The sequence below is a fragment of the Corvus moneduloides genome, chromosome 11 (assembly GCF_009650955.1).
Source record: "Corvus moneduloides isolate bCorMon1 chromosome 11, bCorMon1.pri, whole genome shotgun sequence".
Classification (NCBI taxonomy): domain Eukaryota; kingdom Metazoa; phylum Chordata; class Aves; order Passeriformes; family Corvidae; genus Corvus; species Corvus moneduloides.
Genome location: NC_045486.1, coordinates 11,291,676 through 11,316,773, shown reverse-complemented (window position 1 = coordinate 11,316,773; position 25,098 = coordinate 11,291,676). Strand labels below are relative to the sequence as shown.

General features: G+C 46.1%; 1 protein-coding gene across 2 annotated transcripts in view; it reads left to right on the top strand.

Annotated features, from left to right (window-relative positions):
- The window catches only part of CHST13 (carbohydrate sulfotransferase 13), a 72,166-nt gene that overhangs the window by 19,219 nt on the left and 27,849 nt on the right, over nucleotides 1-25,098 (top strand). The window contains exon 2 of one of the 2 annotated variants that reach the window (XM_032120677.1): nucleotides 20,543-20,672. Coding sequence is in view for 1 of the 2 variants with exons in the window: in XM_032120676.1 (XP_031976567.1) it covers nucleotides 22,427-22,520 (94 nt within the window). In the remaining variant the exon portion in view is untranslated. Of the gene's footprint in view, nucleotides 1-20,542; nucleotides 20,673-22,410; nucleotides 22,521-25,098 lie in introns of those variants that run through there. The other variant, XM_032120676.1, reaches the window with a different exon arrangement.

Genomic DNA, 25,098 nt, shown 5'->3' with positions numbered 1-25,098 from the left:
AGGACATTGACCTGCCAAGGTCACAGAAGTGACTGAACTGATGGATATTAATAGACTTGTTTTAATGAAAAAATTGTATTTACAGGGGAGGTGGCACAGCACATATAAAGCAGCTGCACTGTAAGACTCACTTATAGGCTAATTTTTGCAGATCCTAAATAGAGCCTCAGGAAAAAGAGCAGTGAACAAGTCCCTCCCCTCCCTCAGTGTGCCACATTTATGAAATTGAGTAACAACAGCAGTTTCTCTAAGAAGGCAGAGATATTTAATCCAAAAGCAAAATATCAGATATACATTTCAAACAGAGATATGGTATTTTTTTGGGCCAAGAAGATTAATTTTGACAAAGGAAGTTATAAGAACTCATCTGCTTTACCATAATGAAAACTGCCACCACCAGTTTTATTTTATTACAGAAGTGTTGTTCCAAAAGACTCCAGATCCACATGTACAATTCTCCATCTGAAAATTGAAACATCTCAAACCAAATTATACCTGAGTTTCAGAGAGCCCCAGTGAAACAGCAAGTGAGTTATGCCTGCACTACTGGGATGCCACTCTTGCTCTGCAGCTCAGATGTTGGGGACAACATGGTGATAAGACAGAAGGCATTACTCCAGCAGAAAGTGTTCATCAGGGACAATGGACATGCCAGAGTAGCTATATGCAGACAGCAGATGGAGATGGAAGAAAAGGAAGTAATCAAACTGTGCATTAAGACAGAGCTTGCTTAGATCTCTGTTTACATTTGCACTCATCTTGTGAGATGAATTTGCTGTTTTCCTCTAGATATAGATTTCCTCAGATAACAAAATTTAAAAAAAGGGCAGAACTCCCAGCTTAGAAGCAGGGCAGAACAAACTCAGCATTTAAAAAGCAAAGAGAAATTTCTTCTCCCTGAAAGAACAAAGCTGGATGGTCATGCTGGTTGCCTTCAGCTTTAAAATGCAGATGCAGAGCAGAGCCTGACACTTTTCTCTTTTGCTTTGCCTGTGGTGCTCTTTGGGACAGGACTTGATGGAGAAACCCACCTGGACAGAAGAGTTTGGCATCTGTTCACAGACCTTCACGAGGAGCTTAAAGTTTTTACCAACTAGGATTTCATGTCAACAGTGTCCATATTCAACCTTTCCTTTGCATAGTTCTGCCTCATCCTCTCGCCTGCTTTACATCCTGCTTGAACCTAAAACTTCAACCAGCAGACAAGAGAAGAGCTGTGTGTGGGTTTTAGAGTCTTCAGTGCAATCTATCTGAAAAATGTCTGTTACTAAATGGTGTAAAGCCTTTAGCAGCCAAGAGTAGAACAACTTTTTGTCAAAAACAAATTATACCAGACCATATTGATTTTTCTTGTCTGAGCAATTCCCAGATCAAATGTGCTCTTTCTACAAGTCAAAGGGTGATATTTCTAACTGCAGTCACTCCAAACTCTGAAGAGCTAAACCCCAAGTTTTTCTTTCTGTGCTCCATCATTGCTGTAAATAAAAACTTTATGGTGAAGACTCACCTTACATTTTGCTGTTGATCCATAAAGCTTTTTAAACAAGGAAAAAAGCTTCCCAGCTCCATAAACTGGACATGGCTATGAAGAACAATTACACATAAAAGACACAGTTGTGTGCAGCTTTTATGCTCCCAAGCATCCCGAGTTCTCTGATGCAGCCTGCCCCTGCTCCCACTGTCTGACCTACAGGCTCAGCTTCCAGAGGACAGGAGTGCTTGGAGTCTGTACTCCTCTCACCAAGTTTCCTCTGCTTGAATCCAACAGTGGCAACTTGTGCACACAACTGGAACAGGAAAGAGTAGAGTGAAGCAAGAGATGAAAACACCCAAGCTCTTGGCATCAGATGAGATTGGTACCTCCGTTCCTTGTGGCATCTAGATTTAACTCCCTTCCTCCTCCTCCTCCTTGAGGTTTGCCAAGAAGATTCTGCTTCTGCCAAGTGATCAGTGATGCTGATGTCTGAGATCTGCTGGCAGAGCTGACAGTAGCAATATATTCAGCTCTGCACAGAGGTGCTGGTTGAGAGCAGACCTGGAGTGAGTCCCACACAAACCTGCAGTAGTGTCGCCCCAAGTAACAGCCAAGATGATGGATTTTAGGAAATTAATAAATCAACATTTATTCATGAGTGGACACTGGGAGAATTCTTAAAATCTATTTCACTAACAACAACAATAAAATTGGCATTTCAGAAAACAGAAAATATGTCAAATACCAAAGGGACATCCTATTGAGGGAGAGGAAATCAAGTTGATTTGACTCCAGAAACAAAACCTGAATACTTTGAATATTTCTCTCTGTAGGACTGATACAATGCCTTTTATTTTTCCAAACAAAACTACACTTCCACCATTTAAAATTTTTTTAAATAAGTATCAGTCCAATATATTTGTCATGAAGGTGGAGTGAAAGGTGCTGGCTTTCATTCTTGGACTCTCCTGAGGAAATAAATTTATCAACAAAGAGGTGATGGTGACCAGACCCAGACAAACACAGCTCTCATAACTTCTAACACACTGTTTGAACCTGTGTCAGAGCCCAGCCCACTTTTCTGTCTGACCTTAGCCTCAAGCCCTTGTCCCAAAGTGGTGGCACAGAGCTCCGTGGTCCCCAGGCTGCCATCAACAGCCGAGTTGTAGATCAACCTCAAGTGTCCAGGCCCCAGCGTAGAATCATCCTGAAGCCCTTCACTTGGAATGAACCCCCTTTTGAGCAATCCCCCTGTAAAAACTGCATTTAACTGCTCTGTGGGCTTTTTTGCTGTATGGCACAGGCTTTTTTTGTCCCGCCAAGGTTTCTTCCTTCAGTCTTCTGTTCCAGATCCTACAGCCTTTCTGCACATACACCTCTCCTTCGATCTCCTTCCTTCCCAGAAGGAACTGGCACGGCTTGCATCCTTTTTTTCCTGATTATTGTCAGTATGAGAGATGTCCTAAATACCAGGTTAAAGCTGAATACCAGACATTTTACATCTGCAAGAGAAAGGGCACTGCGAGGTTATTTCCCATCTCCACTAAGTGTGTGGTGCCCTTTGCATTCAAACAGAGCACTCGATCTTTCTTAGACAATTTATCTCTCTCATTCCTTTCTTTTATAGTCTCCCACAGCAAGGTCCCCAAAGTTATCTAATAAACATGGACGTTATGACATCCTTGCACAGTAATTCTAATATCATACAGGAAACATCGCCTAATAAATGATATAATTACTGTGAAGAAGGAAACCAGCACGCCTGAAAATACACCATGAGTTGCTCTTTATCTTGTAGAAATTGTTTCCATTTCTTTTCTTGAGTGTGTTTTTTCGTCCTGCTTTGCTTTTCAAACTCTTCTTTTGCCTCAATGCTTGTGATCACGTGCAAGAAATGTATATCTCCAGGCACAGAAATATAAAGTGCAGTCATTCTGAACTGGCACGGGAATGCAGGTCCACCCAGTTAATTTTTTCCCATTGTACTGGGTGGAGTGGCTCTGCAGAACCACTCATATACACACCCTTTCTTTTTTGGTATTGTTAATTATTTTAAACTGCTCTTCAGGTTGGTAGCATAGCTTATTACTGTGGAAAATGGGCAGTTTCTCTCCTTCTGTGGTGACTTGTAGGTTATGAAAAGCTTTTTAGCTTGATTTATTCTGAATTCTGCCATGTCTTGCTGATTTATCTATTATGCTTTAAAATAAGGCCAATTAGGCCCAGCAGTTAAGCCAGACAAAGAGAAAGATACGCATTTCCCTACCCAAAAGGTACTTTTGAAACAAAAAGACAGTGCTTTAAGCCAGTAAATGGTATCTTTTGCTTTGAACTAAGGACAGCACCATAGGATTATCACTGACTGTTGTCATGGGCACCTCACATTATTACTCCACTTCGCTTTGTTACCACATTCAGTCAAAGCAGAGACTCACAAAGGAGAAGGCAGCGCTGTCAAGTGCTCCAAGGATGGGATTGCTGAACGCTGTATTTTAATAATCTGACTTGTTCACATGAGCCGAGCCAGCCTCAGCCAACGCGCAAGCGGGAGCTGTTATTGGCCAACCAAAACACAGCTGTTGTAGCTCATTTTGAAGTCTACCAGCCTTTCTGCTGTCCCCTTTCAGAGATTAAGCTTAATCTTCTGTATGCGAGGCTTATGTCACTTTATTCAAGAAGGGTTTCACTGACAGCCTTGGTGTTTTTTTCCTCTTCGCCTCATCTCCTTTGTGGTTCTGGCAGGGCAAAAGATTTAATAGAAAGGTACCCAGGCAAAAAGCAAAACAGTGTGAATGCTGCGTGGTTCCACCTCACAGCCAGCCCATGGCTATGCAAAGGCCCAGGGAAACTCAAGGCTTTTGGGAAAAGTGTGCGCTGTATTTTGGAATGTTCTCCATACTGGGGGGAGTTGACCCTCCAGTGTCCTTAAGCCAGTAGCCACATGCCCAGAACAGAAGCTGTGTTTTAAGCTGAGTTTTATTTCCGTTTTTTTTTTTTTTAAGCTTTCCCTGAAACCCAAGTGAAATTAAAGTGTGGGAAGGGAGGCAGTTGTCTAATCTGTATGGACCAAAATTTCATAAAATCCTAAGTGAGTAGCAGCAAAACAAAGCAGCTGAGCCTCCCCAGCCCGCTGGCCTCTCCCCATGGCCTCATCTGCGCTGTGCAAAAGCCAAATCAGAGCTATAAGTAACTCTGCTCCACTGCCAAGGACTCATCACATTGGTTTATCCAGAAGGGCTTCTGCACCAAAGATAGCCTCAGGCGTGTGGGTTACATTTCAGGTCTGCTTTTAGAAGAGGGCTGTTCCCAGGGAAGCTGAATGTCTATGATTGTTGTAAAAGCCTAGATTTGAGCTCTTTTTAGTGCCTGGTGTCACAGCGCTCCTCTAATGACCACTGGTTGTTGCCACAGTTGAATAAGTTTCCCAGATTAACCAGCAAAAAGAGAAACCCTCCACCCTTGGTTCTTTTTCATTTTATAATTATCTGCTGTTTCTCTACACTTGCTCTTTTATCCTTACGTTTTGCTCCTGCCTGGATGTGCCCAGCGCCTTGCAATTAAAACGAAGCTACTCTATATAGTTCACAATCTAAGATCACATGCTGCCAACCCTTGCTCATTAGAGCAATCCCACCAGAGAGAATAAGGCTGTTTCACGCCAGGCCTGCTTGCTTGGTGAAGTTTAGTAGGCTCTGACCTTAAGTTACGTATTTTAAAACATCAGCAAAACATTCTCTGACTCACTGCTAATAATATAGGTGCTAATGGGATGAATCTTTAAAAAATACATCCAAATATTTTTATATAATAATCAGAAAACTTTCATTCCCAAAGGGAAGGAACAGTTGCACTTTCTACATCACTTGTGTTTTGGCCTCGAGGTGTCCTACATGCTGTGCCAAAAAGTAATAATTAAAGGGACACAGTCAACATAAAACTAAGTTTATTGAAATTTCTAACCTGTGCTTCTTGGCAATGCAGTAGGGAGTTCAGAGTGAAGACTTTTTAATCTAAGTTTGTTTTGCACCACTCAGGCTCTTTGTTCTTTCTGCAGTGCTCAGTTTTAAGTATAAAATCTGTTTTTTCTGGTTTCGCTTCTAGTTTGTGTTCGATCACTCAGTGTTTCTGTGCTGTATGTGTTCTGAATTTAAAAGACATCTGCTTCACTTCAGCTGGATCCCCTACTGTCAGTCTTTGCTTCCTCCTGTTATGTGCATGTTAAAATATCCCTGGCATGAATATGCAAGGCAACTAAATGCAAAGCCAGCACCACAAATAATTGCTGATCCTTTTAAAGTGTCCAAGCCTCTCATGAGGTCTTTGATGCAGAGGCTGTTAGGCAAGGCAAAGATTTTGACTGCTCTCTTTGCAAGCAACAAGAATGAGCATCTGCAATTACTTTATGAAAGCAACCACTGGTGAGAATTACAAATCAATACAATGCAATGTGCTTGGTCTATTTTATTTTAATGAAACCCTGCTTCACGCAGAGTTCGGAGTTTCTCAGCTGCCTTGTTCATCCCTGTCATCCAGGCAGGGTGATAAAGGAGTGAGCCACCTCCTCCCCAGCTGGGGTCATGTGGCAGATGCTACAAGCGACCCCCACAAATTCCGCTGATTTCTTTTTTGGGGGGGTTTCCCCTGATTGGATGGCATTGCAAGTAATTCACTGTAAATCACAATCCACTTGGTTGCCAAGTGTTTGCAAGTAAAATTGCAAGAGATTCAAATGAAAAGAAAAACAGAAGTATAAAAATGCATAAGGCTGAGTCCACAGTGGGCGTGACCCTCTTGCCTGTGTCAGAAGCAGCCGTGCCAAGCAGACATATCCCAGCCAGATGTTGGCACCCTTGCCTGCTGAGAGAGCCCTGGATGGAGAGTGGGGAGTCAACTCCCACCCCTGGTTTTGAGTGCAGGGGGCTCTGCCCCCCGTGCCAGGCTCGGGGCCTCACTCATGCAGCCCCATGGCTTCTGGCTGGGAGCCACCTGCATCTGGCCAGCAAAAAACTGAGCAAGAGGAATTTATATCCAGCTGCACCCATGGCCCGTTCCTGCTCAGGGTGCAGCTGGAGATAAAGCTAAACCAATCTTGCTTCTAGGAATAGTGCCCTGAGCAAGGCCTGTCTGATCCAGAAGATTTGATGAAAAAAAAAAAAAAAAGAACAAACATATTTACTTCAAGGCCTTGCCATTCCCCACTTACAGGGGTCAGAACAAAAGGGTCTGGTGGTCTTACAGGGACAGTCACAGCCCAAAGACTGTGCAACAGTCTGCTCTGCCAGTGACTCCATGTAAAATGTCCAGAAAGGGGAAAAAAGCTGAAAACCAAAATGCTAGCAGAAGGTATAATGGATAGACTTGAGAAATCCATAGGCTGCCCATCAGGATTGCTCAAGCTGCAATGGAGGATCCAGATATTGTGAAAAACGAGGTTCACTCTCCTGTGAGAATTTAAAAAGTTTAATATAAAGACAATAAGAGACACATAAAGCAAAGAGGTAATGGCCGGGTGCCTTGGCGCTCTGCCAAGAGCACACCTGATGCTCGAGGTGACTCCTTTTCATACCATTTTTACTGTCTGTTCTTTATGCATATTCAAACTTTTCCAGGAGCTGTTCTGCATGGCCACTCCTTGGTTCTGCCTTTTTAGAGCATGCACATTTTTCTGCCTTGCGGTTTTATTTCTTTTAATTCTTGGGCCTGGGCTTGCTAGGTGAGAGTTGATAGTTGAGTGGGCCTCTTAGTTCCCCAGACAGTCAGGGTTGATATCAGTTTTGGGCCTCTTTGCCCCCCGGGCAGAGCGGTGATAGCTGCTTTGGGCCCCTTTGTTCTCCGGGCAGTGTTGATACCAGCTTTGGGCCTCATCCTCTGTTCGCTTGGAAGTTATCTTGCTCGCTCACACTTGCTAAATTCTTGCTAAAACGAGAGAAAACTACACCCACACAGCAAAAACATTTCTAACATTATATAATATTCACCTTAATACTTGCAAGAAGCCAATATTACAATATATGTTTATAACAGTACTATATTGATCTTTGCCAGGGAGAGCAGCAGCAGCAGTGAGGAGATGACCCAAACAAGAGCAGTGCACCTTTCCAAAGATCCAAGAGAGCAATGGAAAATAAATACTATAAATATTTGGGTTGTGTGAATGCTTAAACAGGTCAAAAGTCCAGGGGAAGATGTGAGAGGTCCCCAGCAGAGCAGCACTGCTGGGGAGAAACCCTCTTCCCCCCAAGCACTGGGGGCTTTGCTGTAGCTGTGCTGCTCCTCTTTGGAACTTCATTTAATTCAAATCTCTTCCAGCCTCGATTTGTAATTCTTCAGGAAAACCAGTTGTTATTGTTTTTCACTTCAAGGGCTCGCTAGCCACTTGGCTCCTTTCCAGCAGATGCTCCCCATGCACAGCCAGGGCTGTGTGCTCCTCTGTACTGCAGCTTTTATTTATATATTCCCTCCCTTGAATGCAATGAAGAGGGGTTTGTCTGCACAGCACCGTGCAGGGGTGAGAGGGGGAGCCTGCAAAGCCCGCAGAGTTCAAGGGTGAATTTAGACAGAATTACAGCCACGTGCAGCGGCTGCTCCCGGGAGCACATGGGGCCTTTGTGGATGTGAGCAGACTTGGCAGCTCCGTGTGGCACAGGCACAGCTGCTGGGGGCTCGGCCCCTCCGGATGCACCAGGCACTCCCCTGGGACAGGCTCCTGCTGCTCCTGGCGGCCGGGCCACTGCAGAGCACACTCTGCTCTTGGCTGCTCTTGAAAGAGCAGTGTGACTTCTCTGCAGACAGAGGTTGTCTTTGGACTGGGAATGACATTATTCCTTCTGTGCTTTTGCAGCATCCTGAGCAGGTTTGGATGGAAATACCCAGACTGAACAGCCTGGCCTTGATCTGCACTCAGCTTGGCCCCCTGCTGCAGTTTGCATCCTGGACAAAGTGTGGTTTTTGGGCTTCCAGTGTTCCCGCTATGGGGAGAAAGCTCAATGCACCCCTTCAGAATGCTCCAGCTCTCCTGGTGAAGGGTGGCCCCCAGGGAGAAATGCCTCATTTGCTGAAATCCAGCCGGTTTCTCAGCCACACTGCACTTGGGATGTCCAAATCCTATCCAGAGAGGTTGGTCCGTGTGCTGCAGCAGGGACCTAAATCCCCATGAGAGCGTGTTTGGACTCAATTGTGCATGTGCACAAGGGAGAACCCGCTGAAATGATGAAAACCCAGGCTATGTCCCCATGCTGGTGTTTGGCTGCGCTGATAATATAACAATTCCTGGGGCAAGTTGGAGCAAAGCGACAGGTTTACCCTTTACTCTGAAAGTGAACTGAGTGAACTTACACTCTCAATTTGTTAAGTGTTGGGGGTTAGGATCTTTTCATTTGTTTCTTTCCCTCACGGAATTTTGTCCCATAGGTTGCTAGGAAACAATAACTATGGATATTTAGGAGAGACAAAAGAAGTTGCCCTGGGAAGGATGTGGCTGGCTACTCTCTTATCTGAGGTTTTCTCTCAGAAGGGCAGAGATACCACGTGAATTGGGCTGGAGGAAAAGGGGCTAGGCACAGCTCCTAGGTCTCTTTTTCTGCTCTCTTGGCATTCGGAGGGGAAGGAAACTGCAGTCGCTGTGGGAAGAATTTGGAAGTTTGGAAGAGTGTAGTATGGATTAGAAGTCTTTGTTAAAGAGCCAAATATGCAACAGATGGTTTAAAATCGTAGTGAAGGCGTAACAGGTTAAAGAGTGAGTTAAATGGAAAGGAACCCGCGGCATAGAGCATAGGGCATAGAGCTCCATGTTCTCACCCCATCAGCACACAAAGACTATTGTGGGGCTCCTACACAGCTTTCAAGATTCATTGTACACTTGGCTGTCCGCTTTTTGCCATAAAGAGCTATAAATGTATCATTTTCCCCATGGCATTAACTTGTCTGGCAACACAGCCTCTTCTGAACGAAGTATTTTTATAGTGGCACCACAAAAACAGTGTTGCAGCTTGCCATGAATCATTGAGTATCCCCTTTTCAGAGCAAAAGTGTGGGGGGAAGCCGCTGACACCCTTGGGCCTGTGGACTTTCCTTCTGCCTGTGCCAGCTTTGGGAAGATCTGCAGAGTGTGGGAGCAGAGCTCTGCATTCCCCAGCTGCTTCCCATTGGTTTTACACAGAACACCTGCAGGGTGGTAAACAGGGAACAGAGCTTGTCTTTGGGTGTGGCTTTGGAGGACTACTTGATGAGACACTTGTGCTCTTTTGCACATATTTTTGATGTGGTTTAGCACAAATCTGATCCCAAAGGGCATTGCCCAGTAAACATTCATCCCAGTGAGAGTTTGGGGTTCTTTGTGCTTGAAGTTACTTTGACAATTCACCTGTCTTGCTTAGGTAACAGCAAAAATATTCCCCTAGAATCTCGTTGAAGAATTTAAATTCATAGACCCAGGATGCTGTCATTATACTCTTCTTATGCAACTGTCAATGCAGCTCATAGACTGTGCACCCACTGTGTGCTCCTTCTGCACCTCTCACCATCACCTCCTTCTTCATCCTCAGTCCATATCTTTATACAAACGATGCTCACATTTTCACCCCCGAGCATCTAATGTGGGGAAGACACAGCACCAGTGTACCTGGGTCCAGCAGTGTCACCTTTTGTTCCCATTTCTGGCCTCTGTGTTGGAATGGATAATAAAATGCTGCTCATTTCGTCTTTATTAGGATTTCCAAAAAGCCTCAGAAAATAGGATGTCTATCTGAGGGGGTCTCAAATTCACAGGCTCAGTTAACTGCATGGACTAGAAACCACCTGGAGGGCTGGAGGGCTTTTTTTTTTTTTTTTCCTCCCCCGTGAAAATTTAAATTCAGCAACCAGTGTTTTCTCTGTAAGAGAGGGTGAAATTACCACCTCTTAACTCTAAGGAAAAAACTGCTTGCCCTGATTTCCTTACAATGCCTTAGGTGCTAGTGATTAACAGTGTCAGCCTTCATTTCTGTCTTTGCAGTACTGAATTTTGTGCATATGGCAAGTGGTGCAGGTACACCACCTATTGCTAAAATGGACCAGCACTTCCAGCAACAAGAATTCATTTCAGCTGCTCATAGTTTTGCCAAATTGCAACTGTTTGGGCTGAAACATCCTAAGCAGAGAGTGTCTGCTTCATGCTGATTAATTTGCTTTAAATATCAGCAAAAATGTTTCAGCTGTTCTTTGGCCGAGGTTAAAGAGATGTAATACTGGACGTTGTTCTTACTACTTATGGTGGAGGTTTTTATCCCTTCCATAAAAGAAATTCTGCCACCCACATGTGTTGTCATTTCTTGGATGTGCTTTCTGGTGTCAGGCAGGGCTGTCCTGAGAGCTCTATGAAACAAATGGTAAAATCACAGCCCATTTCATTGCCTCCTGTTATAGTCTGTCTCCTGGAAATCTTGCTTTCTCTGCTCCTGTCCTCAATCCCACCATCCAAGCCAAGTAGCTTTCTGCTGTTCCCTCTTTCAATCAAATACGCTTGGGGTTTCACATCTCCTTCCCCTCTGTGTGGCAACGCTGGTCCTTACAAATCTGTCCCAGGTGCTCAGGTGTACTTTTTTCCCTCCCTGAAGTCAGCAAATGGGCTGATCTTAGTTGGTTGTACGAGTCTGGACATTTTGAACATTTCCCACTTGATAAAACCTCTCTGCACTTTCTGCATCTGGAGAGGGTATGGACACTGAACTCCTGGGAAATGCTTGTGTTATGTGAGTTTCTTCTGGCTTCTTCAGATTGTTGATTGATTTTACGCCAATATTCCCAATATTCTTATGGGCAAGTGGGTGGAAGAGGCTTTTTGGATGAGAAGAGAACCAGATACCTGAAGCTAGTTAAGGAAAGATTCCTCCCCCTCTCACCCCCACTTAGTTAATATGATAATTACTTAATATCACTTAATATGATTTAAAGTTGGCAAGAAAGATTTGCTGCAGGAAAACAGAAATATTCACATCTGTCACTGTAACTAATGGGGACTTTCTCTGAGCACAGCCCAGAAAGTCAGGTGCATTTGTTTTCATTGCTGTTGGATCTTTCACCAAAAGCATTTGGTTCCCCAGCAGGATTTCCTGCTCTGGCTTTCATGAGATTAATTGTTTCAAAAGCTGGAGCGGATGGAAAGTTGTGATGGCAAAGTCCATATAGAGCTAGCGTTAATTCTCCTTGTAGGAAAAGCTGATATTTTCAGCAGTGCCATGTGTTTCTGTGCAGTCTAATATTTCATTCAGCTGTTATATATTTTTACTTTATTAAGACATTATTTAACACATTAAGGAAGGAGATGAAGAGGTTTCATGCTGCTGTTGATTGATACCTTTTCCTTTATAGTCTTCTCACAGCAATTTTTAAAGTTTCATTGTCACACCACAAATATAAACATGCAGTCACAGATCAGACTTCTTCAAACCCAGGGCAGGTGCTCGAGGCACTGCAATCAAAATGAGGAGATTCTGTTTTGTGTCATTCACTGCTACTCTCAACCGTGGTCACAAAGAGTGGCATTTAGGGTTAAGTTTCTCTCTGCAGTCCTGACTGATTGCAGAATACATTTGAGAGACTTCAGCTGAGAATGGTTTTCTTTTCTTGGCTTCTGCATTGTCCAGTGAAGATTTCATTGGAAAACCAGTTAAGTATATCTCTTCTTCAGCTGAAGCTGTAGCAACCACATAGCTATAAATTCCTGTGTAGTCAGACAGTGGCTCACAAGATCCATGGAGTCATGCCGACTTTGTCAAGCTCTGGACATCCTGAGAGGAGACTCTGGAAAGTTAGCATTTGCCTTGACTGCATGCCTGGCTGGTTTAGCATCATGAGTCTCTGCTGGGCTCTGCAGGAATAGTTTGGCTGGCTACAAACCAATGACCAGAGAAAGTACAGCTAAGGGAGCAGAATAGGAGAGGACAGTAGTCGTGGTTTAACCCAGCAGGCAGTAAAACACCACACAGCTGCTTGACAGACTCTCAGACACACACACGACTGGGAAGAGAACTGGGAACAAAAAGTACAGGACAACAGTAAGGTCATATACACTGCACTGCGGTGGGGATGACAATTGACAGAATAGCAGACCTTTATTACATTTTTTCCCCTAATTCCTAACCTTTTCCTAGCATGGAGCCAGAGTTTATATTCTGGGCCAGCCCTATTTCTAGGTAATGTTTAACCATGATTCCCTCTCACTGATTGTCTTACAGCTCCGTTTCAGCTGCTTTGCTGGGCAGCACGAAGCTTTTCCACATGGTCTGTGGACATCATTAAAACGTGACATGAACTCAGTGCTTTCAGCCCAGAGGGATTTGATCCCCCTTCAGCAGAGGGCTGAGGCACAGCAGCAGCCCCTGGCTCTTCCCAGCCTCATGGTGCAAAGAGGAGCTCTGCACAGGGAGCTTGAGCCTGCACACTCCGTGCAAGCTTGGATGAGAGCCATGTTGCAGTACAGTACGGATTCATAGTTCCCTCAGAGCATGTCCCTCTCTGCCACCCCTGCAATTTGAGCAGCAGGTTTGTATTTCCTCACTAATTATTAGGTATTCCTTGTCTTTCTTTGTTCAAACCAGGAGGTTGGGAGTGGCTGTAGTCCCCCATCTTGTGTTTGGGAGAGCCCTCTGGAAGACTGCAGGACAGAATTGTTGCCCAGGGGCATCTCAGGGCATAAGCCACAGAGAGGCTGACTGAGGCACTTTGTTCAAGCTCTTTCACTCCATTAGCTCCAGGATGCCAAATGGAAATAAAACAGAGCAAGCTTCAGTGCAGTTCTCATTGATTTAGGTTTTAAACATCGCAACACATGCCTGAGCTACCTTGTACTGCATCCAGCTGGTGCTTTCTGGACGTGCCCTCATTGAAAGAGATAATCATGTTTTGTTTAAATTAATTTCTGAAGTTTAAAAGCCCATTTATATCTGTGCAGTTCACTGAATTGAACCTCTGCACAGTAGCATATTCAGTTTCTGCTGTAACCTGCTACTGCTGCTTTTAGCTGTAGCTGTAACCGCAGAAGTAGCAGCCAAGAAAAAAAAACCACCAACACTCTACTTGCTTCATTTTTTTCTATTTTTTTTCCAATGACACTGGCTGCACTGTTCATTAGAAAGAGTGTTTGGGCAAGGCATTATGATCGTGCTGTCTTCCTCAACTGAGAGAGGAACTGGAATTCTCTCTGGCTTTGCTGAAATCACACTGTTGCTGAGAGCGTCTGTAGAAACGAAGTAGCTTTTTCTCTTCCCCTCTCACTGATGGCAAACTTCAGAGAAGGTCAGGCTCATGGGTGTTTCTGTGGATTATTTTCATGACACTGAAAAGGATAGAGCCTGTCTCACTGCAACCTGCTGGAAATACAGCAACCTCTTTAATAGCTGCCATCAATATATAGATTTGGTAGCGGTCAGACCGTTCTTCAACATTGTCAGCAGTACTAACACAACAAGCCAAGTGCTCTGAGAGGAGGTCTGGCCGTGCCCTGAGCAGTGCAGAGCACCAGTAACTCACCCACACTGTCTGTGCTTCAATGCTGGTGCCTCCACCAGGGTGGCCCATAGTAGGGGACAGGCTGCAACTGAGCGCATTTGGAAACTGAGAGTGGAACTCACAGGCCTGAGTTTCTGGGAGCTCATGGAGCAGAAGCTCATGAATCATCCCTCCATGGCCAATCTCTGCAAGAAGAGGCCAAGGCACTACCTGGAAACCTTTGATCTGAGTGGTTTGGCCTGCAATCTGCAGGGCTACTTGGGCTGTTTCTCCTGAATTAACTGTGGTAGTAATAAAAGCTCCAGCTGCAAATCCAGTGCCCTGCTCCCTTTTGTCTTTGGACACTGGGCTGAAGTGCTTGTTTGAGAGATCTCTTTAGGAAAGACTGAAGCCAGCTGGCTCGGCTTTCTTTGCAGTGGCTCAGAGACTTGGAATGGGCCTTCTCCACTCCATACTAAGCTGATTTGCTACCTCTCCAGGACTAAACTTCTTGCAAAAGACACCTCTGGATATAGTTTCTGGTGGAGGCAGACACCATGCCTACTTGATAGACCTCCTAGACATTATGGGTCGGTGGCTGTCTGATTTTAGCAGTGCTGGAATTTTCTAATGCAGATGTAATTCAATTAAGGCACCCAGAGGATTGAAGAAAAGCCTTTATTATTTTTAGTCTAAGTAAAAATAGTGTCTCAGGCTTCCAAGAATAGTGAAAACGTAGAGTATCGTGAACAAGAGCTGGACTAAGAATATTTAGATGCCTTTTCAGCCAGGGTTTCCATGAAACAGAAGCTGTTTGAATTGGATTTGACCAGCCCTGTCATGTTCAGACATATGCAATTACTTCTCTATGCTTAAAATTGCAGTAACAAACCTGAGTCTGACTTTGTACAGGGTACAGACTCACTAAAGGTATTTAGTTGATGATGATGATTATTTTAACTGCACCTCCTTCAGTAAACAAGAAGCTCTGTTTTTAGTCATGAGGGAATGTTTCAGCAGTCCTAAAGGGATTTGGGAACCTACAACCTCATCTAGACATGGTCAGTGAGGACAGTACCTAAGATACACAGGCTTCTTTGAAAATGTCATTCCATACAGTTATCTCTGTTCATTTTCCTCTCTCCCCAGGGCCAGGCTGCTTTGTTGTAGAAAGATTCAGCAATGTCAGTATTTCAGGATGGTCTGGTTGTGCTGTCATGGGGTGCTTGTTATAGAAGGGGAGAAAGGACAGACCTGCTCCAACTTCCCTGATATGAGAGGGACAAGAACAAATGGGACCTCTGTCTCTGCCTATAACACAGGGTTTTAAGGAAAAAGAGAAGCATCTCAACATGTTCATTCTGTGGTTGAAGAGACTTCTATAGTACTGCTCTGACCACTGATGGCAATTCACACTGTTGTTATTTACAGTGTGGGTATTTCTCCCTCCCTCTGGAGCCATTTCAGATGGACGTGTGCATTGTAGCAGCAATGTGAGTGCTCCAGGGAAGAGAGCTTGCTCCAGCAATGCCCTGCAGGGCTGGGAAGATGCTTCCCTTGGCCACAAGCATTTGTCCCCACAAAACACCCCCTCACTCCACTCTCAGGGACTAATTTGCCTTTGCTCAGACCAGGGGAGTTACAGAGTGCGACACCCCAGGTCACAATCTTGTGCTCAGTGCTGCTGTGCTAAGAAAGGGACTCTCCAGATGAGGTACTAAAGCTGAGGTCTCTCTCATGCTGTTTCTTGGCTGTGGCTGGTTGGATGCAGAAGACCCCAAGACCAGATTATTTGGTCCTAGGATTCTGGTCATGAACAGTCAGTGTAAATAAACTGAAGTCCAGGAAACAGGACTTTCCAGAGAGATTTCTGAGCAGTCTTTGCTATCTGCTCTGCTCCTAAGACACACCAGGCTTGTCTGTGCTGCTGAGTTATGTGCTTTCAAACAAATAAAGCCCAGTTTAGAATAATCTACCTTTTGTGAAGGTATAAAAGCATGCCGTTAACAAATTTCTTTCTATCAAATGTATATATCCTGGACGTGGTCCCTCAGCTGGGATAAAAATGAATACAGTCTCTGAGCAAATGCTTAGAGTAGCCACAGATCTGGCCTTTTCATTACAGGCTTCGATCGAACAATCCTGGGTTGCAAATCCATCACAAAGGCACTGTGTCTGCGTGGGTAAGCACTGCCTTTTGCTTCCCTATCACCAGCTTCAGCCAAATGGTTGAAAGCACGGTGCTCAAATTGCCCTGAAATATGGAGAGGTTTCTCAATGGCATCTCTCAGGCCCTCTTTCCCCATTTTGGGAATATTTAGAATGCAAACTGTGCCTCCAAGGAGAGAATTTTTTGTTCTGACATGCTGGAACTGTGGTAGCAAGGTCAGCATGTGGTGCAGGTTTTGTACCCATCTCACCTGGCTCTGCTGGGGAGGTCCAAGAGTGCCTGAATGCAGACAGAGGCTTAACAGAGCTGCCAACACTGGATTCCCAAACACCTTAAACATGTCATGGTGAATTTCTGTGAGGTTTAGGGCTACCCAGTAATGCAGACCCTGCAGTGTGTTCCCCCAGATGTAGAGAGTAGTCAAATGAAGCATTTTTTTGGGGAAGACTAGCCATGACCTGTTTTTAACCCCAAATTTGGGCAGTAGTGCAGCTCTCATAATCCCTCAAGGACTTAAATACTGCTGTGTCGCCCTGTGAGGTGATGCAGCAAGGCGTAGGATGCAGTCAGGCTTTTCCATTGGTTCAAAAATTACAGGCTTGGGCCTTTGAGAGACCATTCTGCCCTGAGGGATTTGGGTATATAACTATAGGAATATTTGTATTTTTTTCCCCAAAACAGGATTTGGTGTTGCTGGGATTTGCAGTACAAGGTATGAATAAGAAAGAAGGTATTTTTATTAAATAGTGAACACTCAGTGGTGACAAATACTGAGAAACCTGCAAGAGAAGGTAATTTGGATCCTATAAAAAGTCTGACAATGTACCTGGTCTGAGTTAGGTGTTTTTGAGCCAGGCAAAATTCTATGGGTCTTGTTTCAGGGGTTTTTACCCTTCCCTTCAGAACCCTTGTGATACTGTGGACACGGTTCTTCCTTGGAGAGAGCAACAGCTTAAGGAATGAGAGGGAGAAATTCCCACCTCCAGAGGAAACTTGAAATGCATGGGGTTTTATTTGTGCATGAAATGCTCTAATTCCTCTTTCCCAGCCACCATAACCAGGCTGTAAGAATGAGCACTGAGCATGAGAGACCCTGCTCTGTGCAAAGCCTTGGCACAGGAGATCTGTGTGACACAGCAGAAAAATTCCTTCCCTCCATCTCCTCCCTCTGAGTTGTGTTCCCTTGCAAGCCAGAGAAGCTGTGTATTGAGCTGCTCTGCTCTGCTACATGATGGGCACAAGCCTGGTGGGGTTTTGCTGCAGAGATTTACTGGGTTCCCTTGGGATACGGCGTCCTTGGCTGGTTCCCATCTCAGCCATCATCTTCTCTTTGTACAGCCCTGACCACAGCTGGTACAGAGGTGCAGGGCAGAGCCAACCAGCTGCTCTGGGCAGCAGGGAGAAAAGCTGTGGCTTTCTGCTCTGAGTGTGCAAGAAACAGCAGAGCAAGAGGCAAACCCTGACCGTGCTCCTCATGGGAGGCTTGGCAGGTTTGCTGCTCTTGCTGTTGAAGGAACTGCACAACTCCCATCATCATGCCAAGGTCAATTGGCTTTCCAGTGTCTATCTGTAAATCACATCCCTTTCTCAGGCGAGCCTCTCAATCAGACATCAGCAGAGAGCAAGCTCCCAGCTGGGAACAGTATATAAACTAATGAAATATAAATGCCTGGTACAAAAGACAATACAGTCCCTAGTTGCCACCACTGAATAAAAAGGTTGATGGGAGTTTCCATCCTACCAACAGCATTTCCTGTAGATGCAGGCAGAGAGTTGTCCTTAGAGCCTGTAATTTGGTTTGCTTCCATTACCACTGGTGCTTTTAAAAGAAAACAGCTGCTGGGTTTTGTTTTATTTTATTTCATTTTTAAATTGTGGTAGAAAGAAAGTTAAAGGTGTGTTTCCTTGAAATATATTTTGACAGAGACCAGCATGTCAAAATGAGAAAAGACAGCCCAGTTTTTAGTTCCTTGGTCTTCAGGAAGATTTCCAAGGAGATCAGGAGGTAATCGTAAAAGGATCCCTGGGAAGTCATTAGCTTTTTCTTTTTTAGGTGGTGAGGGGATAACAGAAAGGTTGAGAAGCTGTGGAATTAGCCAGGTTACAATACTGACTACTCAGAAGCAGACGCTATGTGCACTATTCTAACCCTTAGTACTTTTCTTCTGATGAGGCATAAGAACCTGATTAACTTTAGGCAAGGTACACTTATACCCGCCAAATCAGTGGGATTCCTCAGGGTGTGGAATGTCTTTGGGATTGGCTCCTGGTGTTTCCCTGTCCTGTCCTTCTGAGACCAAGGAGATTTCTCAAGGCATCGGTGCTATTTTGTATGAATAAGTGGCAAAATCTGGCATTACATTTTAAAAAGATACACAAAACATCTTGTTATATTATATGTAAATAGCAATCCTCCAGCTACCTCTCCAGAGGTATTTAATGTCATTTTTACCTTCTATCCAACCTGTGTCTTTTATATACTGACCTTGCCAATATTTAGTTCAGCACTCAATGGTGAAAAGCCCATCCCAGCGTGGTTCTCTGCTGCTGTGAAGTAAGGCTCTTGCATATCAGTGCAAAGTGAGCATAAACACAAGTGCATTGATGAAATGATATTTGAAAGGTCACATCCTGCAGGTGCTAAGGGCTACAGGAGATGATGGAAAATCAATGTACTGCTTGAGAAAGGAACTATTCCTGCTCAGCAGCAGTGACCTTTCCTTTTAATACAAAAAAGTGACAGAACCTGGCACTCTGCTTATCTTTCACAGAAAAATGTCACGGGTCCCAGTTTTGACAAGGATGGTTCATTTAAGGTGTTAGGAAAATTTTTTGAGGGTTTGTAAACTTGGAAAGGATTGCTTGGCAAGATCTTAGGTGTCCATCTTGGGGAAACTTGCAGAACAAGCCCAAGCAGAGGATGAGCTGGGGCTTTGCAAGGTCCCTCTCAGCCAGCACATTACAGTGATGCCATAAATTTTAAAACACAGCGTTGAGTATCAGGATACACTGGGGCCCATGGAAATCCCAGAGGCAGGATGATGTCTAATGCAGTTCTCAAAACTCTGGAGCACCTCCCAGCTGCTGGTCTCTGAGGAAAGCCTGTGCTGCACCAGTGTTATTCCCTACATCTCTGCCCAAGCCTTGACTCGGTGACACCCGGGGCAGTGGGAACACAGTCAGTGCACCAGGGCCACCAGCAGATGGGAGTCTCACCGGCAGGAGGCCCGAGAAAACTGCTTCTGCGGCTCCAGAACTAAACAACTGAGTGCAAAGTCAAAATATCCCCTAGAAAGGCTCTTTTTCACAGTGGCTGGACAGCCAGGCCTCGGGGAGGAGTACAACAGATTCCTCAGTTTCCAGCAGAAACTAGACGCTGTTTAATTTCTATTCAACATGGTCATCAGACCAAAGCTCAGGGCTAATCTCACTCAGAGGCACCAAGGTCCTGGGAAAAAGCAAAGCATGTGGGAGAAACCTGCTGAGAAGACAGTAATGAGCACTACTAATGAGCAGGGGGGGAATCAAGCATGCACTGCATCAAAGGCACAGCATCGTTCTGTAGGCAAACAGCACTTCCTCTTCACCTACAAGTCAGCTGAAGTTCAGACCTTGGCATTAACAAATAATTTCCCTCCGCAGCATGTTTTTAGTACCTTTTGATCATTATTTTTGGTTATCAGTATTGTTTTAACAGTCATAAACAGCCCCAGCCATGGTCTGAACCCCACGGTGGGACGCACTGCACAGACAGGGAGCAGGGTGGCCATTCCAGGAAGAGTTCACAGGCTGTCAGGGAAGGAGCCATTGCCATACTCGTTTCTCAGTTCTTCCAATTAACCTGTCAAAGCAACAGATTAAGGCACCAGGGATCAGTGCTTACCACATTCATTTCACATGTGCTGCTGAGCAGTTGTATTTTCATGTGTGCTCTATGCATCTGCTGTTCTCCAGCTACCAGTGGTGCCTGGGGAGGGAGAGAAGGGCTTCTCCAAAGCAGACTGAATCTGATTATTCCATTAGTAATAGGCTTGGGATCATAATCTGAGACTCTGACAGTTTAATCTTGTGCCCTTCTACATATCTGGGGTGGCCTTTCTTCTCAAGCAAGCTCTGGTCACTGTTGTCTGCCTTAACGGGCTGGGGTTGCTCTTTTCTGAATGGTGGGGTTGCAGGGGAAGGGGGATGGTACAAGAGAGCAGCATGTGTGACCAGGAAGGTCTGTCACACCACAGGAATAGGCAACAGCAAAGGCCTGACCTCCCAGCAGCTGCTGCCATTGCCAGCAGTCACCTCTTACCATAATGTACCTCTTCCCCCTGGAAAATGTGCTCGTCCATCTAAAAGGGGTTTGTCCTTTGAAAAAGGGTGCATTTGCAGCTGAGTCCACATAGGAGTCCTATGAAATCCTCATGATGTGCTTCTGCTTTTAGCCCTGTGGATCTGAACAGCACGTTCACCTTGCTGCTGGAAGACCAGCCTCGCATATGTGATGTGCTCACAGATGGCCCTGGCCCTGCCCCCGGGGATGAAATACAGACAGCAGGCAGCAGGACTCGACAGGTCAGTGCCTGAGTTTCTACTGGGATGTTTTACTGTATCTTCTTCAAAGAATTTCCAGCTATGGGTGAAGTTTGGTCATTTCTACTGTTTTTATTCCTCCTGCTGAACCCAGGGAAGCTGGGCTAAAGGGATGATTATTTTCCTTAGCTCCTCTGGGGGCCTTAGGCTAGATCTTCTGGTGTTTCAGTACTGGGAGATGCAAATAATGAAAAATTCACCAACGGTCTCGAGTACACCTTCCAGCTCCTGGAAAGCTACTCCAAAGGGGTTCCCACTGCTCAGGCTGGATATGCCTTCGGTCTTTGAACTCTCTCTAGCGTCAAGGACAGCAGTACCAGCCATCCCTTTTGCTGCCCCTGAGGTCTCTCAGCCCATCTTTGCACGTGAGGCAGACCCCAAATCTTTCCACACTCATCAAGAGGCCAAAATTACTGCACCATTTGCAACAGAGAGCAAGGTGCATCTGCAGATGCATTGCCAGCCAGCAGCGCTCTCCTAGCACTTTATCCTGCTCCCCAGTGGTTGGGGCCACAGTCCTTCCCTGCATGTATCAAACAGGCACAGGGCTCTGATGCTGAGGTTATCTTTCTGGCTGGTTACTGCACACACTGGTGTGCCCTTGCAAGAAGCTCTCTGTTGTGGTCTCATTTCTATTGCCCCTCTCTAGACCATCCAACAAGGGCTTGAAAGAGCTGTGTAATTCCACGGTCATAGCCCAACGCAGCCTGCAAGGTGCTGCATGTGCGCTTATTTCATTCCAACTTCCTTCACTACAAGTGAGATTTTCCTCCTGGTTTCCTCTGCCCTAAATGAGGGCAGAACGAAGCCCAGCATGCACATATACCCAGACTTTCTTTGTCATTCCCAGTGGCTCCTCCTTGAGCTATCCTCTTTTTCTTAAAACTGTGTTGGGGCTGAAGAGAAGCAGTGAATGAGTGTTGTCAGTGGAATCCAGCTCTCGGCCTGGCTAATTTGGCAGGTGGCCTTTGAGTAGATCTCAAGTGTTTTACACAGCTGGGTGAAGAGCATTGCTGCTATTTCAAAACTGGGGCAAAAGAAGCTCCGGGCTGGTTCTGCCTGTGATGACAGAGCCTGGGGGACAGAGGATGCAGTAAGACAACTTTGCGCTCTCACTTTCCAAAAGCATCCCGAGAGTAGTAGAAAATTATGTCCTCCTTCTACAGAAATTTATTGCTTGAGGTGGAATTAGTCAGAAGCATTACTGCTTTCAGTAAAAGTCTGCAGGGCCGGGGGTAGCCAAAAGAATATTAAAAAAAAAAAAAAGAAGAGGTGTATTTTAAGGCCACGTGTATTTTTAGGCCACGAAACTTTGCGATGCTTCCGAAGCACTGACCGCGCAAAGTCACCAGGAAACTCCCGACCCTGCCAGCACATCAGCGACTCCCTCTTCCCCTCGGGGACTCTTAAAGCCGTGACGGGAGCTGGGCAGGGAAGGGCGCACTCCCGAGCGCCGGCGGGGCGCGGACACGGCACCGGGCGAGGCAGCGCCCCCCGGCCCCGCGCCCCGGCCCCCGCCCCCGCGGTGGGGCTGGCCGGGCCGAGCCGCCGCCGGCGCCGCGGGGCTCTCGGGGGGCGAAGTTCCCGTTGCGGCGGCTGAGCCGCCCCGTGTCACTTCCTGCGGGCGGGCGCGGGGTCGCGGGCGCGGGGCGGGGCGGCGGCGGCGCCCGGCGGGGCTCGGCGGGCCGGGGCCGGGGCCGGGGCCGCGGGCGCTGCGCCGCCAGCCGCGGCCGAGGATGCGGCGGAGCCGGGCGCCGCGGCTGGCGCTGGCCGCCGGCCTCGGCTCGGTCTTACTCGTCCTCTTCTACTTCCAGAGCAGCCTCAGCCCAGGTGGGTCCGGGAGCGCCGCGCTCTCGGAGGGTCCCCCGGCGGGAGCGGGCGGGCGGAGCGGGGAGCGAGGCACGGCGGGCAGCCCCTTCCTTGCTCCTGGAGCCCCTCGGGTGTCGGCCGGTCCGCGGCGAGCTGAAGTTGTGTCCGCCGGTGAACTGGCCGGGGGTTGCCCATCCCTCGGCTGAGCCCATTGAACTTCGCCGCTGCGCTCGCCCGTGAGCGGCGTTACCGTCCCGGCGCCGCTGTTCCGCAGTGGGACCCGCGTCTCCTTTCTAAGCCTTCTCTGGGGTGGCTGTCCCGTTCGGTGTCCCTGCGGGGCATGAAACAGTGTTCTGTGCGGTCATGGAACTGTGCACAGCTTCGTGCAGCCCTCCCGAGGCTGTGCCGGGGTCGGGACGGGAAAGGGGAGCTGCTCTGTCCCGCAAGTGCCGATTTACACCCCCGGTCACTAAAATTCCTGGGGAATCTGTTTGAATGGCTCAAGGGACTTCACTAGTGTGTGCTTTTAGAAGTTTCTTTCAAGTTGGGAAACAATTCTGAACTAAAATCTAGACCGTTTTGTGTTGGGGGGGGGTTAATTTATTTCCCTGCCTTTTTCTGCTCCTTTGAGGAAATTAGTTCCTCTTTCCTAAGAAACGTTATTGGGTAATTCCTGCCGTTTTAACAATGTACTAATGCTTTCTGAGTACAGCAGCAATCCATCAATGGGGCCTTTAGAGCTACATCTTAAAATTCAGAAGACTGACTTGACTGAAACGCTAATGGAATTTTATCAGTATGGACTAAATGAAATGTGATTTCCTTTTATAGGGGCTGCTCCATCACTTTAATGTGTTTTTTTCCTAAAAATAAAAAAGGCATAACTTGTTGGCTGAGTAAGATTGAAAAGAGTTGGGTTTCAGTGAGCATTTGTTATTTCTAGATGAGCATGCGAAGTTTGTCAGATGAATTCAGAAATCCCAGAAGACCATAATCAGTATTGTATTCCTTGGTAACTTTTTCTGTTTTTAAGGAAATGATTTATGCATCCTATTTTAGTATTGGGGCTGCTCAGTAAAAAGTGCGGTGTTGAATCAGCTTTAATCTCCAGGGGTGCTAATGAAGAGATGATTGTGTTTCACACTGGATATGCTTTCTAGCATCTGACTGGAAAACGTGTCTCTTTTCAGGGCTCTGGTTTTCAAAAATGAGATTCTGCTGGTCTGAGTCAGCAGAACTTTCTGTGCTTGGTTGACTTTAATTCCTTACCTGATCTCAACACGGTTTCACACAGAGTTCCCGTGAGGTTGGAGCAAACCAGGGTGATGGTAATGGTGGTGGTGTCTCACGAGAGGTGGGAGGGAATTTGGGTCTGGAATGCTACCTTGAGAAGCTGAGGCTTTGGGAAATGCAACGCCCTGCGAATCTGTTCTTTCACGTGGGCCAAGTGTGGCTTCTGAAAGTTCCCATAGGTGGTGACAGGTCTGAGGTAGGGATCTCCAACTACTGCAACCAAGTAATGTTTGTCACTCAGTGGGAACCCATTTGTGAGGGTGGTGGATGCCCTCTGCAGATTTGCCCCTTTGGGTTCAAAAAAGAGGTGAGTTCAAGCAATATTCATGTTCTCTAACATCGGCTTATTTTCTAGCCACACAGTTCTCTCCCTGGGTCCAGCCTTCATTTTTGTGCCATTTCTTTCCCTTATTATTTTTGCAGTTTACAGTTTTTCCTTTCCTCTTCACGTCAGTGAGAAAAAAGCAGAGGAAAGGTCATTACCATATACAGAAAAGAAGCAAACTAAAGATTGCTTCATTTTTTATCCCAAAGGAAAACAAACTGAGGCCAATTACTTGAATTTTAGAAGTTACAAGTTACAATAACAGGTAAACAATTTGCAAACGAAAATGTCATCTTTAAAGTGATGGCTGCCTGGGGGTTATTTGGAGTTCTAGTTGTCTGGTGTCATTTGGTTTTTATACAATAATGAAGAAAAATGCTAGGAAAAAAAAGCAGCAATGCTAGGAGTTTCCCTCAGGAGCAATCAGATCCTTTCTCTGTCGTTAGCAGGATTGAGCAGGTTGCCTTCCCTGGGCCACCCACAGTCCATGGAACACGCTGAATTAATCCTTGCTAATGGCACATAGAGACCAAACCTTCCTGTGACCAGGACAAGGAATAGAACATGGGAAGAAAGATAATATAACCAGAAACCTTTAAGCTTGAGAGTGCTAAGGGCTCACTGAGCTCGGGGAGCAGGATTTAACTGCTCTGTTTGCATTGCCCACTTGTAACTCCATCCGGACAGTTGTATGCCAGAGTGGTTTGCACTGAGCTCCATGGCTGTGCTGGAATAAGGCTTTCTTGTTCTGCCTCAGGAACACCCACACACCAGCCTGGGCTGAAATAACTCTGCTCCTAAATGCCACTGAGTTGGTTATTTTGGTGGTGGGCTGAATTTGTTTGTACTGAAGTCAGTGGCAGAATTCCCTGTTGTACCTCCTGGAGGCAGGAATGGGCTTGGTGTGTTTGCCAGAGGGGTGGGACAGCTCTCGGTGCTCCACACGGAGATGGGCTTGAGTGCCCTGACTTCGTGGCCCTG